This window comes from Carassius gibelio, chromosome A15 (genome assembly GCF_023724105.1).
Source record: "Carassius gibelio isolate Cgi1373 ecotype wild population from Czech Republic chromosome A15, carGib1.2-hapl.c, whole genome shotgun sequence".
In the NCBI taxonomy this organism is placed as follows: Eukaryota; Metazoa; Chordata; class Actinopteri; order Cypriniformes; family Cyprinidae; genus Carassius; species Carassius gibelio.
This window is the reverse complement of record NC_068385.1, coordinates 23937996-23954997: the sequence shown is the minus strand read 5'-3', so window position 1 is coordinate 23954997 and position 17002 is coordinate 23937996. Positions and strand designations below refer to the sequence as shown.

Here is a 17002-nt window from a genome sequence, read left to right as displayed (position 1 = left end):
CTTGTGCAAGAAATATAAGTTAAGAAGTTGTAAAAATGCTCTGCATCATGGTGAAGTGCTAATATTGTATAAAATTAGTATGTGAATGAATAAATGAACTAATGATTCAGCTTTTGAGCGAACAACTGAATAAATGAATAGACATACAGTATGTACATTAACCAGTTTTGTAAATATCACTTTTTTTTTTAACTTTTTTTAAATTTATTTTCAAATGCAATTTTCATCAGAATATCAACCAATGTTCCTGTCCCTATTCATTAAAAACTGCATTTAAGGGGGTTATATTAATGATGTTATATTTTAACATAATTATATACCTATACTTTGTTATATTTATGTGCATTTTGCTTTTCTTTAAATTCAAATATTTATTTTTTATATGCTCAGAACATGCAATGTTTTGTCATTCATCCTGTTACTTATGGCCAGATTTACAGACAGCAGAAATATAGTTTTTCATCAAAAAGTGAGGGAATGCATAGTTTCTCAGGCAAATGCAATACCTATAGACAAGTTTTGTGAGCAAAGGCAAAATAAACACACATTCAATCTCATTATTTTACCACAGGAAATTATTTTTGGGAATAATCTCCATCTTCTTTCATTTTTTTTCCTCATTATTTATTTATTGTTATATTTTTATGGACCTCTGTCTATATCTCGGCTTAAGAAAGATCATGTTGTATTTGTTTTAACATTATAGTGTTCAGTGATAAAACATTTTGTTTTTTTTTACTGTAAATAGTGTAACTTTTTGCATATTTTTAATAGTTTTTGAATACTTCCTGCAATATGATAAATGTATATAAAATGTTGTGTATATATATATATATATATATATATATATATATATATACTTTTTTGTGCTACTGTTTACTTCAGATGATTTTATATGTTAAGAACATTTTTTATTCAGGTTAGATATTTGTTCTTTTTAACTGTTATGATTAAGCCAGGCCATTTTGTTTCAAAGAATTGTATGATTTACTCATTCAAACCAGATCCCATTGAAACCACAAGATCCTGAGTAACCCTCTCATCAGTTTAGCATGTCATTTTGTGAATGGACCAGCATGTGACAGCACTTCAGGTAAAAGGGGCGTGATACAGAATAGATTTGTGGCTGGTCAATGTTTAGCTTGCAGTTTTTAGAATACACAAACACATGATCAGTGGTTTGGTTTGTGCAACGAAAGCAGAGAGATTTAATTTAGGTTTCCTTTGGCCTCTGCACTTATTATTTGACTATATGCAAGTTAAACTTGTTACTCCCTCCAGCCGTGTTTATAAAAGACAATGCTGCCTCATGTGAGACACAAACACATCGTACTTGCATGTGCGAGTCTGTGTGCCAAAGGATGAAGGGTTTTTATGGCCTCTCCTATATGGCAGAAAGTCAAAAGCTCCTGCCAATGAAACTATGTAACAATTTATCAGGAGTTATCAAACAATCATATCAACATTACAAGTCTGGCTCAGTTTCAAACACCATCTTAAACGTGATGTCTGTCACAGTTAGGGACATTTTGTTGTGTTTTTCACTTCCCATGTGCTCTGTGTGACCTACTTTCCCCTCATGTTTGATCGTGTCATTATGTTCATGTGTCTTTATACTCATTTATTTTCACCATATAAGTTGCAGTAATAATAATAATAAAAGGTAATAATTCCAGTGCCCTGCATCTCACATTTTTGCATATCACTGTTATGTATTTCCCTTGTTTTTCTATGTAAACATGCGATGGACATACGCGTTTGATGACTGCACATGCGTCTAGTGTCTTCTGCAGTGTCTCGTGTTGTTGAAAGCAGTTGAACTTATTAAAAACTATATGTCTAGACCTTGAGTTTTTTCCTTCCATAGCCCTGAGTCGCGTGTTTCTAAATGCAAAAGTGACCATCTCTTAGGACCCATACACACATTGATGATTTTTGCATTGCCCTGAGTGTTAGACGGACGTGTCTGACCTTTGTTTGACCATTGACACTGCACTGTAAAAATGCTGATCTTAAGAAAAGTAAAGTAATTGAACTTCTAAAATAATTTAAAATATTTTTTGAAGCCTGAAAGTCACCATTCAATTTTATTAAATGAAAAAGGCATGAATATATTCCACTGAGGAAAGTTACACAGGTTCGTAAGTGAGTAAATGAACAAATGGTCACACCAAGGTCACATGGTGTGTGTTTGGGTCTTTTATTGTTAATTTTAAGACTATTGCAAAAGTAGTAATTTATAATCTCACAACACAACCATTTTTCACTTAGGGATAATTATGAAATATCTTGTTTCCACATTCCACAGTCAATATAGACATTTTAGACAGTCATTAAGCCTATTTTCTTTTAGCATGAGCGTGCTAACCGTGGTATCTTCTTACGACCACAAGACCATCTGAGCACTACTATCTTACACTGTAAAAGTACAGATTATGGTTTGAGAGTAACTGTTGTTTATTCCTGATTGGAATGCTAGTTATGCTAAGCTAGGCACAGACTGCATTCACTGAAACTGTTGTCTGTGCAGTTGGCTTTTCTGAGAGACAAAAACAAAGCCTCTTAATGACGGGTTATTGTGAGACGGTTGTAGACAAAGTTATGATCAGAATTTTATCTGGTTGGACCAGGAAAGGTCTGAAAGTTAGCATAACCTCTTAGCATCTTATTTCCATGTGGCCCAGTGACCTGCTCTTCCAAAGTCTTCCAGCTCAAATAATTATGTTATGCATAACATTTATAAATCAAGCCAACATCAAAAAACAAAAATAGTAACTGTAAAAATAATACTCAACCTACAAATTTTAATTGTAAAATAGTAATAATAAACACTGGAATTAACGTATGCTACAACCATTAGCATTGAGGTTTTAACAATCCAATAATTCATTTTGAATTTTCTCATATTATTGCAAATTATCCAAATACTTATTCATGTTAAAGGAATAGTTCGCCCAAAAATGATAATTTGATGTTTATCTGCTCACCCCCAGGTCATCCAAGATGTAGGTGACTTTGTTTCATCAGCAAAACACAAACTCAAACCATTGCAGTGTGTAATTCCTATAATGCAAGTTGATGAGAATCACGGCTAAAACACAATCAAACAAAAAAAAAGAAACATACACAAACAAAACCAAATTAAACCTTGCGGCTCGTGACAATACATTGTCACATATACACATAAAGATTGGTCTTTGCAAGAAACTGAACAGTATTTATATTGTTATTTACTAGGGCCGGGACTCGATTAAAAAAAATTAATCTAATTAATTAGAGGCTTTGTAATTAATTAATCGAAATTAATCGCATTTTATTCACATATAAATATTTGACCTTAGAACAGTGAGAAGTAATTTTTTTTCACATGGATTTATAGTATACCATTGAATAATGACTGAATACATAAGCTTAAGTAACAAAATATTGTTTATTTTTGTTCAACCAAGTCTGGCAGACCAGTGCAATTTTTGCCATTAAATGTAGCAATAGCATATTTAGAAACAGTTTAGAAATAGTATATTTCAGAAATTCAGGTAGCTTATAGGTGCTGGAACCTTCTGTAAACTGTTTATTAAGTAAAACACAATACTGTCAATTACATTCAGAACATTGAAAACCTCTCTCTGTTGCTTCAGAGGTCCAACACTCTTTTACCTTGGCCAAAACAATAAAGAGTTCAATATAAAGTGCCAGTTGCACCAACAAAATAATACATAGTTCAACATAAAGTGTAAAGTCCACGCTAGCTGCTATATGTTTTGCCTTTAGGTGATACTTGAGGCTCGATGTGCTGCAGTGATATGCGAACGCTAGTCGGTGCTCCAGTATAATCGGTCCCGCCGAAACTCATCCAGTGAGAAACGTTCCGCGGTGCAAAAATAAGTTATTAAAGATGCGGGAATTTTTTTTTCTGTAATTAGTTAATCTTAATTAACGCGTTATTTTTTTGTGTAATTAATTAATCTCGATTAACGCGTTAAAGTCCCGGCCCTATTATTTACCTCTCGAAACGTCCAAGCTGTTAGAAGCTGTTCGAACTCTCCTGAACGCGTTCTCAGCAGCAGGTGCATGAGTCGTCTTCTTCTTCTTCTTGCTTTATGGATATACATACTGTTCGGTTTCTTGCAAAGACCAATCTACTGAAGAAACAAAGTAACCTACATCTTGGATGCTCTGGGGGTGAGCATATAAACATAACATGTTCATTTTTGGGTGAACTATCCCTTTAATGCACATTTTAGAAGCTGTCTCTATTTACCTACCCTATACAGCTTAGCTATATTTATTACAAAGCAAAAATCACATTTATTTTTGCATAAAACATTTAATGTTCCATAAAAGAAGAACATTCCAAAATAGAACATTTATATTGCACAAACACTCGTATTCGTCTTCAGTGTTTGTTTGTTTTTCTTGTGAGGAAGAGCAGTGTTCTTTGATTTTAGGGAGTTAACGTGCTAATCATTAAAATGTTCGTTCTCTGATCAACACTTTGTGAATCCACTCTTTTAAGATTTTCATATCCAAAGCTGATTTCAAATTATTTCTAACGGTCTCTTTGCAACAAACTTGCAGTTACTGGTGAAGTGTATGCTACCAAAGCTATCACTGAGGTATTGCAGTTTAAGGTCAAAATAAAAGCAAAACTGACCCCATGTGTACCTCAATATGTTCCTGGTCATAAGTGATTAATTGCTGCTGTAGGTGATGTAACTAAATGTTAACAGCAATGCAAGTAGCTACAGGCACTCATACAGTACATCTGAAAGAAACACATTCAGGTTTTAGTTAATATCACATTTATTTTCCATGGAAAACACGGATAGCAGTCGGCAACCAAAACAATCATACACACGGTACCATTAACAGAACTGTTTTATAGAGGAAGATCCATTTACATACAGTTATAAAATGTACAAATCTAAAAATAGATTACCCTGATAGTGTTATCACGGCGGCAATAAAGTACGTAAAGAACAGAGCCGTTAATGTGTGGCTGCACGGAACACAACAGTGACCAAACGCTCTGTAAGGCCTTGGTTCTGGAAGTGTCTTCCCAATTCATTTTCCCAATTAGAGTTTATTGAAAAAAAAATATAATTATAATACAACAATAATTACAATAAAGAATAATTAAAAATAATAAAATCAAACATTCCAGCTTAAAGAAAAAGCCAAAAAATAATACAATAAAATAGGAATGAATTGCAAACTACAACTCATTGCTGATTTGACAATATGAATTTGATTATCTAAAAAAAAAAAAAAAAAAAAAAAAAAACACATCAAAAAAATGTTCTCTGGGAATTTGACATCATATTGACTCTAGAGAAATCTTCATTTTGACGTAGGGAAAAATAAATGGGATTTTGAACTTCCTGAATCCAACAGTTAGTCTCTGACATTTGTGACGGATCTCTGACTGAATGACTCTGATTGGGCTTCTGAATAATGAGAAGCAAATTCAACATTTCATTGGCAAATAAACTCATACAATAGATTTTACAACATGACACTTCTGGGGTTAATAAGATATGGTATGGCATACAAGGTAATGCGTTATGGATAATAGACCCAACCATTTTGTGACTAACAGTACACAAGAGTTCACTGAACTCAACTGAGGAGTTACAGTTACACTCAAAATGATCATAAGGTGGACTACAGTTACAGACTGAACACTTCAGCATGATGGGATAGAAAGGCCACTTCGAGTTGGCATAAACGGCCGCAGGATTGCCTTTGTGACCTCAGTAAAGGAGGCTAAACAAACAAAAGGGGATTTAATCACCAGTGTTAGCATGCTAGCATCATTAACATGTGGACACAATGTTTATACATGCATTAATTAGATAGAAGACATGGGTTAATAAATAGAAACTTTGTCACTGTATTTGGTTATAAAAATAAAAGCAAAAGATGATTTAATTATCGAGATAATCAGAGGGTTTTGGCTGTGGAAGAGGTCACAACTGGGAACATTGCCAAAGGCTTTGCGATGAAGGGTTTCTGTAGCCATGTTTCCTTTTAAAGTAGTGAATTAGACTGGAATATTGCATAAAACAATATTTTCCATCCCACGTGTTCAAGAGAACAAAAACTGTACTTCCTGGGAAATCAGCGCAAAGAATCAGCAACCGGGAAAGCCCATGACTCCTTTTTTTCCAACATGATAAATGACTTGCACCTCTGAAGAAATGCAATAGCAAACGCTGTCATGTTATCTTGCATTCTGAGATGCTGGGAATAAAGTTGTATAAGGAAGTAAAATCATTTTGATGACAGAATCTGGCTCACGGTCATTTAGATGGTGTGCAATGAAATGAGTCCACTCGCTAGTCCAGTCACATGATCTGTTGAGGCACATGAGTTTTTTGTTTAGTGAATAAAAATAAATATCAACTTTAATCGAGAGGATTGGTTGGAAGATTTTAAGCACACCTTTTATGCCATGTCCATCTGGCGTTTATGCAATATCCCAAAATTTGGGACAATACATGGATGGAAACATGGCTAATACGGTCCTCTAAATCTACTCAATGGCCCAAAGCTAAAATCTTCATCCCGCGCCCTAACCCTTTCAGCGATGACCCTGCATACAGTAAACTTTGGTTACTGGGAAGCTAGCTGCAACCATTCACATCATCCTTGAAGTAGCAACACTGTCCTTTGTTGATTCGTTGTCAAATGACTATCATCCACTTGAGGAGCGTGACACCAAACGAGAGTCCATCACATTGTCCAAGCCTCTGAAGATTGCTTTGATCTTTGCTACTGTATGCAGATATATTTCTTCCACCACGATTTGGAGAGCATTTTCATTTTATCAGCAGTACTGTGGACCTTCCGCTCTCGTCTGGCTCTTCGGTCGGCGTGTCGGAGCCCGACGGAGATGGCGGCGTCAAACACCTCCTTAAGGTTTTTCTGTGTGAGAGAAGAGCACTCAATGTAGGCTAGCGCTCCTATTTTGTCCGCCAAGGCGCGGGCGTCCTCTTCCAGGACGGGTCGCTCTCTGCGCCGTGCCAGGTCAATGAGGACCTTGACGTCCTGCCGTAGGTCGCACTGGGTGCCCACCAGCAGCACGGGTGTGAGAGGACAACGGCGCCGGATCTCCGGCACCCATTTTTCACCGATGTTCTGGAAGGAAGCGGGGCTGACGACGCTGAAGCACAGGAGGAGGACATCAGTCCGCGTGTAACAGAAGTGACGCAACTTATCGAATTCGTCCTGAGGTGGAGAGAGAGGGAAAAGAGCATCGTTACTGATGTTTAGATAGTTTTCTAACTCGTTTAGCCCTCAGAAATCATTTGTGGGATTCCAAATTGTTATTTTAAATAATAAAATCATTTAACTAGCTCTTGGGGTGTTTTATAATTCCCTGAAGCAATTACATGAAATTATAGAGTTGGCGCTCGCAAAGAACATTGCATGTGGAACACGCAGTGCCTGCTTTAATCTTTTAAACTCGGCCAAAGTTTTCAACTCTGGCACACCCCGTCCCATTTATGCTGCACAAATGAATTAAAATATAAATCTGTTGAGCTCTTGGAGAGCAGGGCCTCTCAAAACTCTGAGAACAATTCAACTTGACAGATGAGATGAGAATAACAAAACTTTTCAATGTCTATGCTACATCTACTTGCCGTTACGTTAAGATTGAGATTAAATGTGAAACATGAAAAAAACAACAACTAAATAACTAAATATATAAATACTAAATAACAAAATAAATAAATGCATTATTAACACACATCACACATTAAACTTACTGAATACACATGAGTTTATGTTTAAATCTATTTTTAATTTTAATTTATGTTAGTATAGCCATTATGATTTTAATGCATATAAAAATTATATAATATGTGACCCTGGACCACAAAAGCAGTATTAAGTCGCTGGGGTATATTTTTAGCAATAGCCAAAAAAACATTGTATGGGTCAAAATTATACATTTTTCTTTTATGCCAAAAATCATGAAATTAAGTAAAGATCATGTTTCATGAAGATATTTTGTAAATTACCTATATAAATATATAAAAACGTAATTTTTGATTACTTACATGCATTGATAAGAATTAATTTGGACAAATTCAAAAGCGATTTTCTCAGTTTTTTTTTTTTTTTTTTTTTTGGCACCCTCAGATTCCAGATTTTCAAATAGTTGTATCTCGGCCAAATATTGTCTGATCAATAAACCATACATTTATTCAAGGCTTATTTATTCAGCTTTCAGATGATCTATAAATCTCAATTTCGAATTTTTCGAAAAATGTACACTTGTATAATGTATAACAAGAGATCGTACCACTAAAACATATTGAATTACTGTTTAATAATAATAAAAAAATGCAAAAGCAGAAAAAAATTACTCTATACTATAGATTAATTAAAGTACGATACTGTATCATTTCAGTTTTTACAGTAATATGTTCAAGCCACCAATTACAGTAGCCTATAAATAACTGTTAAACAGCCACTGCAGTAGCTAACTGTACACAGGTTTTATGGTAACTAGATTAAAATTGCATATTATTATTGCTATTATTATTTTTACTCATGACGGGCTGAAAGCATAGACTTTTGTGATGCTAGCCTCTGTTTCTCTACTTTTGTGCAAAGTGCATTTGTTCTTTCTCTTTGAAAACTACGTGCAAGCCTGCAGTACTATAACTGGGCATCTGAATTCTTATCTTTCCGTGTTTGCCTGAGCTTGCCTCTGCATGGTTGTGTAAAGGGATTTATAGTTTATGTACTAAGAGGGCAGAGGCATTTATTTGTTAACCCATGTAATGCATGACAAAGGAGTGTCAGATTCTGAAGTTCAAAGCCTTAAACAAAACCCATCGACGAAACAATATAATATTCCAACGTGAAAATCGGAATGAATGTACAGCCAGGGGCCTTTTCACATTATCTTCAGTGATTTCACAAAACAATCAGTGCTGAAAAAAGTCTGGCATCAAAAACATCACTGGGAGTCTGGTTCAACCTGCCCAAGCCCACATGGCTCAGAAACCGAGAGGGAGATCCAATAACTAAAGTGCCAATAGCTTGAGGGCTGTTCTTTTCGCTCTCTTTACGATTTCCTCACAGTATGGCATCCCTTTCCGAGCTCTTCTAATTGCTACGATTTTGTTGCGTAATCACGTTATCATCCAATTTCCAAATCCTGGTTTCAGAGAGTGACAGAAATTCCAACCCCAAACAAAAAATAACTATTCAGTGGATGTTCCTCTATGGGGTAACCTCGAAATGATGAGGTGCAGTTCTTACCTGTCCTGCAGTGTCACAAAGCTGAAGTCTCACTGGCTGTCCATCCACCTGTACGACCGCTGGAGAAAAAGAGAGAGAGAGAGAGAGGGTGAGTCACACACACAGACACGTTTGTTTTTGTGAAAAGTGGGGACATCCCATAGGGGTAATGGTTTTTATACTGTACAAACTGTATATTCTATCGCCCTTCACCAACCCTACCCCTAACCCTAACCCTCACAGGAAACTTTGTGCATTTTTACTTTCTCAAAAAAACTCATTCTGTATGATTTATAAGCGTTTTGAAAAATGGGGACATGGGTTCTGTCCTCATAAGTCACCCTCTCCTTGTAATACCTGTGTCATACCCATGTCATTATACAGAGTTGTGTCCTGATATGACACAAAAACAAGAGCACACACACACACACACACACACACACACACCTGTTTCCATTTAGTCATCTGACACTGTGAACAAACACAACTTGACTAGACTTAAATGACCAATTTCAAATGAGATATGAGAGGTTTTTTTAAATAAATAATTAAAGAGCTAAGATGTACAGTTTCCCTTATACGTGTATATATGTACACACACACACACACACATGAACAACTTTATATCAAATATATTTGAATCTCTTTATACAATACCCATATATAGCTTTCATAACCAAATTGTATATTGATTTATATAAACTGAATACATTCAGTCTGTAATAATATTAATAATAATAATAATTAGACTTTTGTGTAAGTGCAGCTCAGAAACAGCTCAGCCTTGCATGTCTGAAAGACTGTACATGTCGTTAAACCTATGAGAAGGTTTGTTTCGACGTGCCACGGAACAGTGATCTGATGAAACACAGTAACACTGAGGGCCTGGTGATGGTCCGTCACTTCAAAGTGTTCTGCTCGTCAAGTGCCCATTGTGGAGCTGTCTCCGAATCCCTGTCATATGATCTGCCTTTAATTCAGCCCCTCCTCCCTCAAAGTGGCACCTGTTGAATTGCGTAACTGCTCTCAAATCAGTGCAGAGTTTTCTGATCTGGTTCCAGGAGAGTGTGTGTGTGTGTGTGTGTGTGTGTGTGTGTGTGTGTGTGTGTGTGTGTGACATCATCACAGGCTCCAGCACACAATATCAGCTCACAGTGCTTCACACAGTGGACCCAATGGATTTTAGGGGCCAGATTTTCAGGTCAGGCATTATTACGCAAGGGCTTTCTAATTACAAAGACATGCTTGTGGGATCTGACCACCGACTGGCTCTTGTTTGAGGTCCATTCACAAATTATGAAACACTTCTTTGAGTGAAAATGATGGTATAGTAGGTCTACTACATAGTGAGCGCTGCTTTAGGTTCCATTAAAAATGTAAGGGAGTAATAATTGACTTATTTCGATCCAAGGAAACAAACTAAAGTTTCTACAGTAAAGTAGCACTAAGCAAAACTTTTCTAATTTTTGAGCTGTCACAATTTTTTTATTTTTTATTTATTTATTTTTGTCAACACGACTTTACTTATGGAAGCTAATAAAAAAGGCATCAAATTCAGTCTTGCACACGGTGGTCGAATATTTCTTGCTTTCATATTATTATTATTTTACGAGTTCAGCATCATGCATGCTCTGATCATCATGCATGATCTTCAGACTGTGGTTACAGTTATTTACAAACAGGATAAGTGGTAACCTGCAGTTATTACCTTAAAGACCTATTTCTACATAAAAACAAAAACAAAAAAACTAAACAAAAAAAAAATGTATAAAGTAATGCCTTTAAGTTGATTCAGTGACGTTAAATGACATATTAGACTTAAATAAAAACATTATTTATTTATTTATTTATTTATTTCCCAGTGTAACAATATCCCAAGATTAGTTTTTATTATGAACACACTGGTTTGTCATTATTTATAACATATTTGAAACTTTAAACTGGCTCTGTTGACCCAAATGGAGAAATGACATGAACATTTTTTTATATATTATTGTAATAGATTTAATCAATAATATTAAACAAACATGCTTGTTAAGAAGGACACTATACAAAATAATAATAATAATAATAATTAAACAGGTGAAAGTGGGTTGAAACTATAACAATGTTATAAATGAAGGTTAAAAAGTTAAAAGGTTAAAAATTAAGCTACGAGCTTAAAAGTAGAGCTCTAGGCAAATGGTCACTGACAAAAGGGTTGGAAAAAAGTGAAATTAATTCTATTAAAAATAGAAATTCGTGCATTTGTTTGCAGCTGATGCGATACAATGGCATCATACGAACCCAAAGACTCACCTGAGAAATCGTCAAACGCTGTCGGGACGTATTTTGTTGGATATCCATTGGTGGTGTAGCTGACTATCAGGCTGGTTTTCCCCACAGCTCCGTCCCCGAGAAACACGCACTTCAGCAGGCGGCCCTGGGCGCGCGCAGACCGGGGGGACCTGGGTTTGTGCGGCGGCACCGGAGGCGCCATCAGGTGACTGTAATCCATGAGAGCAGGGGAATCGCACACTCCTAATGGAGTGACCCGGGAACAAACATCAATAAGACGCCTCTGTAAAGGACTAAGCACTACGAGCACTGCGTAAATGCGCTTGATCTGGTGCAGTGCGCGTAAACCGTCAGTTTTATAAGATCCAAACACTTAGTATCTCCACGAAATCTACAGATTTAAAGTACCTACAACAGCTGAGCAAAGAGTGAGAGAAACAGTCTTTATACTCAGCCTTCATTTGATTAGCTCCTCCCTCCTCACATGGCTGCTTACATCTGTTCCACTAAAACAATGGCAATGGCTGTTGGTTCTTTATTTTTAGAGTATTTCTCCAGTTTTAACAGTTTTACATGACTCGTCTCATTTGTCATACATTTAGAATATATGTCTTATTTATCGCAAGCACAAGCAATCATAACTGAAAGGTAGTTTTGCAGCATTTTAATTGTGGTGAAAGGGAATGTTTTGTTTTTGTTTAATGCATTTTTCTTTTTTTTTTCTTCACAAAACATATTTTGAGATAAAACATTGACGTCTGAGAGCAAATGTTTTACTTCAGATGATTTGTAAACATGGTTCCATTAAAATGTCATTTTACATATTAATCAAAGAGGAAAGTATGCAACTTAGGGGCTCATTAAGCACAATTATGTTTATGAATATTAAATGAAAAAAAAAAATCCCTAAAACGCTGGGTTTATAATAAATAACAACGTCTTTAAAATAATTAAACAATTAATATTTACAGCACTCTATAATGATAATTTGTGTAAAACTTTAATAGCAGAATTGAATAATGTGCCGTTATTTTACATCTTCACCTTCTCCTTTTGGACGCTAGCTATTAAACTGAGCTTTCCTGCCACCTAGTGGTCAAAATATACAACCGAGCTATTTGATATCTATTTTGAGAAATTAATGTACAATAAATATACATATTATGAAATATAATATGTATATATGTAATGTAAGATGTATCTACATATATAAATGTACTGAATTTGAATTAAACTGACTGTGACTGTGACTTTATGGTGTGTGTTTTTAAGATTGAAAGCCTCAGTCACTATAAAAGCATGCACAAAATGATCCAAAAATCCTATATTGTTTCTGTCACAGCCACACCTTCTACACTCCCGGAATCGGACACTTACGCCACACCCACTCGTCCCCAATCACCTGAATTCTGAACACCTGTGCATCATCATCAGTGCCACATATAAAGCCATCAGTCACCATCACCCAGTGTCTGGTCTAGCACCGATCTCCTCACTTACCTGAACGCCATTCGTGTAACCTACCTGATCTACTGAACCCTCTTCATCCTCATCGGTAATCCTGTTCCCATCGTCTTCGTCTGAGTCGCCACCTGTATCACCATTCACCTGAAGGAAAGTTGTGTTATTCTCTGTGTCATCTACGTGTCAAGATTCACCTGTGTCTGAAACCTCTGATTCACATTAAACACTATATCACTGAATCCTCTGTGTCCTCGTCTGTGTCTGACAGAAGACCAGACCTCATGCAGAGCTCTTCAGATACAGGCGAGGACCGCACCGCGGATCCCTTCACTGAACTGGTTCACGCTGTACGGTCCTCACTAATGCAACAAACTCAACTTTCCTCACAGGCTGTCAACAGTTCAAACACCGCTACAACTCCGGTCACTTCTTCAGTTGCCCCTGCGAGTCCCATGGCCAAACCAGCGACATACAGCGGCACGGCGGAGGATTGCAGCGGGTTCCTGCTACAGTGTCCCCTCTACATGGAATCCAACGCTCATTTATTCACCACTGAACGCAGTCGAGTCGCATTCATCATCAACCTGCTCTCAGGTAAAGCTCTCCAATGGGCTCAATCTCTCTGGGATTCGAACTCATCTGCCCTTGGATCCGTCACTAACTTCTGTTCTCAGTTAAAATCCGTCTTTGGTCAACAAACTTCTGCATTGTCTGTCCATGATCAATTATTTACAATTCGCCAACAGAAAGATGAATCCGTGAGTGATTATGCCATACGCTTCCGTACACTCGCTTACATAAGCGGCTGGAATGAAACTGCCTTAATTACAGCATATCGCCACGGATTGTGTGACAAAATACAAGGTTTGATTGTGGTGTACGAAGACTCACTGGGACTTGAGTGTCTCATCCAGAAATCCATTGGAGTTGCCCAGAAACTCACTGCCTGTCATCTGCTCACTCCCGCTGTACTTCATCCGCCCGCTATACCATCTGTCGCTCCTCCAGCACCTGAGCCCATGCAAGTGGATTCTAACCATCTGTCCACATCGGAACATCAGCGGAGGATTAACACCGGGCTGTGTCTCTATTGTGGGGGAGATGGACACCTCTTACCATCCTGTCCAGTTCGGCCCCCACGCCCATCGGTGAGTACCATCCATATACCTCCTCTAACTGCTCCTCTGACTAAAACCTGGGTTACTCTAAGACATCTCCATTCTTCTGTTTCAGTACAAGCCCTCATCGACTCCGGTTCGGCGGGGAACTTCATCAACCGGCAAACATTAACTCGTCTAAGTGCCAAGCCTCATCGAAGCCCCGTCGAACTCAAAGTAACAACGATACAGGGAAAGCCGCTGGGCAAGGGTCGTGTCCACTATTTCTCCCCCACAATCATCCTCCGCGTGGGACTCCTGCACGAGGAAGACATCACGTTTATGGTGCTGGAGGAATCCACCGCAGACATCATCCTGGGACGCCCCTGGCTTAACCAACACCAACCTCACATCCATTGGCCCACCAGTGAGATCCTGAAATGGGGAAAGTCCTGTCATCATACCTGCATCACTCCCCCAGTTAAAATTCCCATGGTCGTTCCTTCCATAAAGAAGTCATCCCTACCGGTCCAGTCCACATCAGTGGAAAGCCCCGACACTAAGGTGGATCACATCATCCCTCCTGAATATCGGGCGTTCCAGGATGTGTTCAGTAAGCGGTTGGCAACGAAACTTCCACCTCATAGGCCATGGGACTGCGCCATTGACCTCCTGCCTGGAGCAACCCTTCCAAAAGGACGAGTCTATCCACTGTCCATCCCGGAGCAGAAGGCCATGGAGGAGTACATACAGGAAGCCCTCACTCAGGAGTTCATCTGACCATCTACTTCCCCTGCCGCTTCCAGCTTTTTCTTCGTGGCCAAGAAGGACGGAGGCTTGAGGCCGTGCATCGACTATCGCCATCTCAACTCTCAGACCGTCAAATTCAGTTATCCTCTTCCCCTGGTCCCAGCGGCGTTAGAACAACTACGCGGAGCCAAAATCTTCACTAAACTGGACTTGAGGAGCGCCTACAACCTGATCCGCATCCGGAAGGGGGACGAATGGAAGACCGCTTTCATCACTCCTTCCGGGCACTATGAATACAGGGTCATGCCGTATGGGTTATCCAACAGTCCATCCGTCTTCCAAAACTATATGAATGAAGTCTTCAGAGAATACCTTAACCAGTTCGTAATTGTCTACATCGACATCCTCATTTACTCCACATCCAAGCAGGAACACATCCAACATGTCATACTCGTACTCCGAAAACTCCGGGAACACCACCTATACTTCAAATCTGAAAAGTGTGAGTTCCACACGCCCTCAGTCCAGTTCCTGGGATACATCATCGACCCACGTGGCGTGAAGATGGACCAGGGGAAGGTGGACGCCATCACACACTGGCCTCAACCTGGTTCCATTAAAGAACTCCAACGCTTCCTGGGCTTTGCCAACTTTTATAGAAGATTCATCAAGGATTACAGTTTACTCAGTTCCCCTCTAACTTCTCTCCTCCGGAACCGGCCCAAGTCTCTGTCCTGGAACCCCGAGGCCACTGAGGCTTTCCACCTACTTAAACAAGCCTTCAAGACCGCTCCGATCCTAGTCCACCCTGATCCCAACCAACAGTTCATTGTGGAAGTGGACGCCTCATCAACCGGGGTCGGAGCAGTACTCTCCCAGCGGCAGGGGGATCCTCCAAGACTCCATCCATGTGCCTTCTTCTCGAAGAAGCTATCCCCGGCGGAGCAGAATTATGACATTGGTAACCGTGAACTACTGGCCATCAAGCTGGCTCTGGAAGAATGGCGTCACTGGCTGGAGGGAGCCCAGTTCCCTTTCGAGGTAGTTACAGACCACCGGAACCTGGAATACCTCCGTGAAGCTAAGAGACTGAATCATCGCCAAGCTAGATGGGCCTTGTTCTTCACGAGATTCAACTTTAAGGTCACTTATCGCCCTGGCTCCCAGAATAATCGAGCCGATGCCCTCTCCCGTCTTCATCAAGCAGATCCTGAACCCGAATCTCCTGAACCAATCCTCCCTCCAGCCATGATAGTAAGTCCCATCCAATGGAATATTGATCATCTGATTGAACAAGAAAACCTTCAACACCCTGCTCCGCCGGGAGGTCCAGAAGGGAAACTCTTCGTCCCTCCTCAACATCGGATTACCCTCCTGGACTTAGCTCATACCTCTCCGGGATCTGGACATCCAGGCAGGAGGCGGACCCTCTCGCTCCTTCAACAACGTTACTGGTGGCCATCGATGGCTCTGGATACTGTCCGCTACCTCAAAGGATGCTCCGTCTGCGCCATAGCAGACACCCCTAGAAGACTCCCGGAAGGTAAACTGGTGCCTCTGCCCATTCCTGAACGTCCATGGACCCATATAGGCATTGATTTCATGACTGACCTCCCTCTTTCTCAAGGCTACACCTGTGTGCTGGTAGTGGTCGACAGGTTTTCGAAGTCATGTAAACTCATCCCTCTCAAGGGACTTCCCACTGCGTTTGAAGCGGCAGAGGCACTATTCCACAATGTATTCCGTCACTTTGGCATTCCAGAGGACATCGTCTCCGACAGAGGTCCCCAATTCATCTCCCGAGTCTGGTCAGCTTTCTTCCGTCTTCTAGGGGTGTCCGTCAGTCTCTCTTCAGGATACCATCCACAGACCAACGGCCAGACGGAGCGTAAGATACAGGAGCTTGGGAGGTTCCTGAGGATATACTGCCACCGTAACCAGGACTGTTGGAGCCAGTACCTACCCTGGGCAGAATACGCTCAGAACTCCCTCCAACAATCTACCACCGGGCTCACCCCCTTCCAATGTGTCCTCGGATACCAGCCTCCACTCTTCCCATGGTCAGGTGAGCCCTCGGAGGTCCCAGCGGTAGATCACTGGTTCCGACAGAGCGAGAGGGTCTGGGACTCGGCTCACGTGCATCTCCAGCGGGCAGT

At 39.5% G+C, this 17002-nt stretch overlaps 1 protein-coding gene across 1 annotated transcript; it reads right to left on the bottom strand.

The window, feature by feature from the left end:
• Positions 1 to 4785: 4785 nt before the first annotated feature.
• Positions 4786 to 11961, bottom strand: LOC128028779 (rho-related GTP-binding protein RhoU). The gene is made up of 3 exons (XM_052616109.1): positions 11557 to 11961; positions 9280 to 9338; positions 4786 to 7230 (listed from the first exon to the last, which is right to left on the bottom strand). The coding sequence occupies exons 1-3, from the start codon at positions 11753 to 11755 to the stop codon at positions 6775 to 6777; spliced, it is 714 nt and encodes a 237-aa protein (XP_052472069.1). The 5' UTR covers positions 11756 to 11961; the 3' UTR covers positions 4786 to 6774.
• Positions 11962 to 17002: the final 5041 nt, after the last annotated feature.

Coding starts and splice junctions, on each gene's coding strand:
- LOC128028779 (XM_052616109.1), bottom strand. CDS start 11,755: ATGGATTACAGTCACCTGATGGCGCCTCCGGTGCCGCCGCACAAACCC. Junction 9,339..11,556: donor AGCGTTTGACGATTTCTCAG/GTGAGTCTTTGG, acceptor CTTTTTCTCCAG/CGGTCGTACAGGTGGATGGA. Junction 7,231..9,279: donor TTTGTGACACTGCAGGACAG/GTAAGAACTGCA, acceptor TCTCCACCTCAG/GACGAATTCGATAAGTTGCG.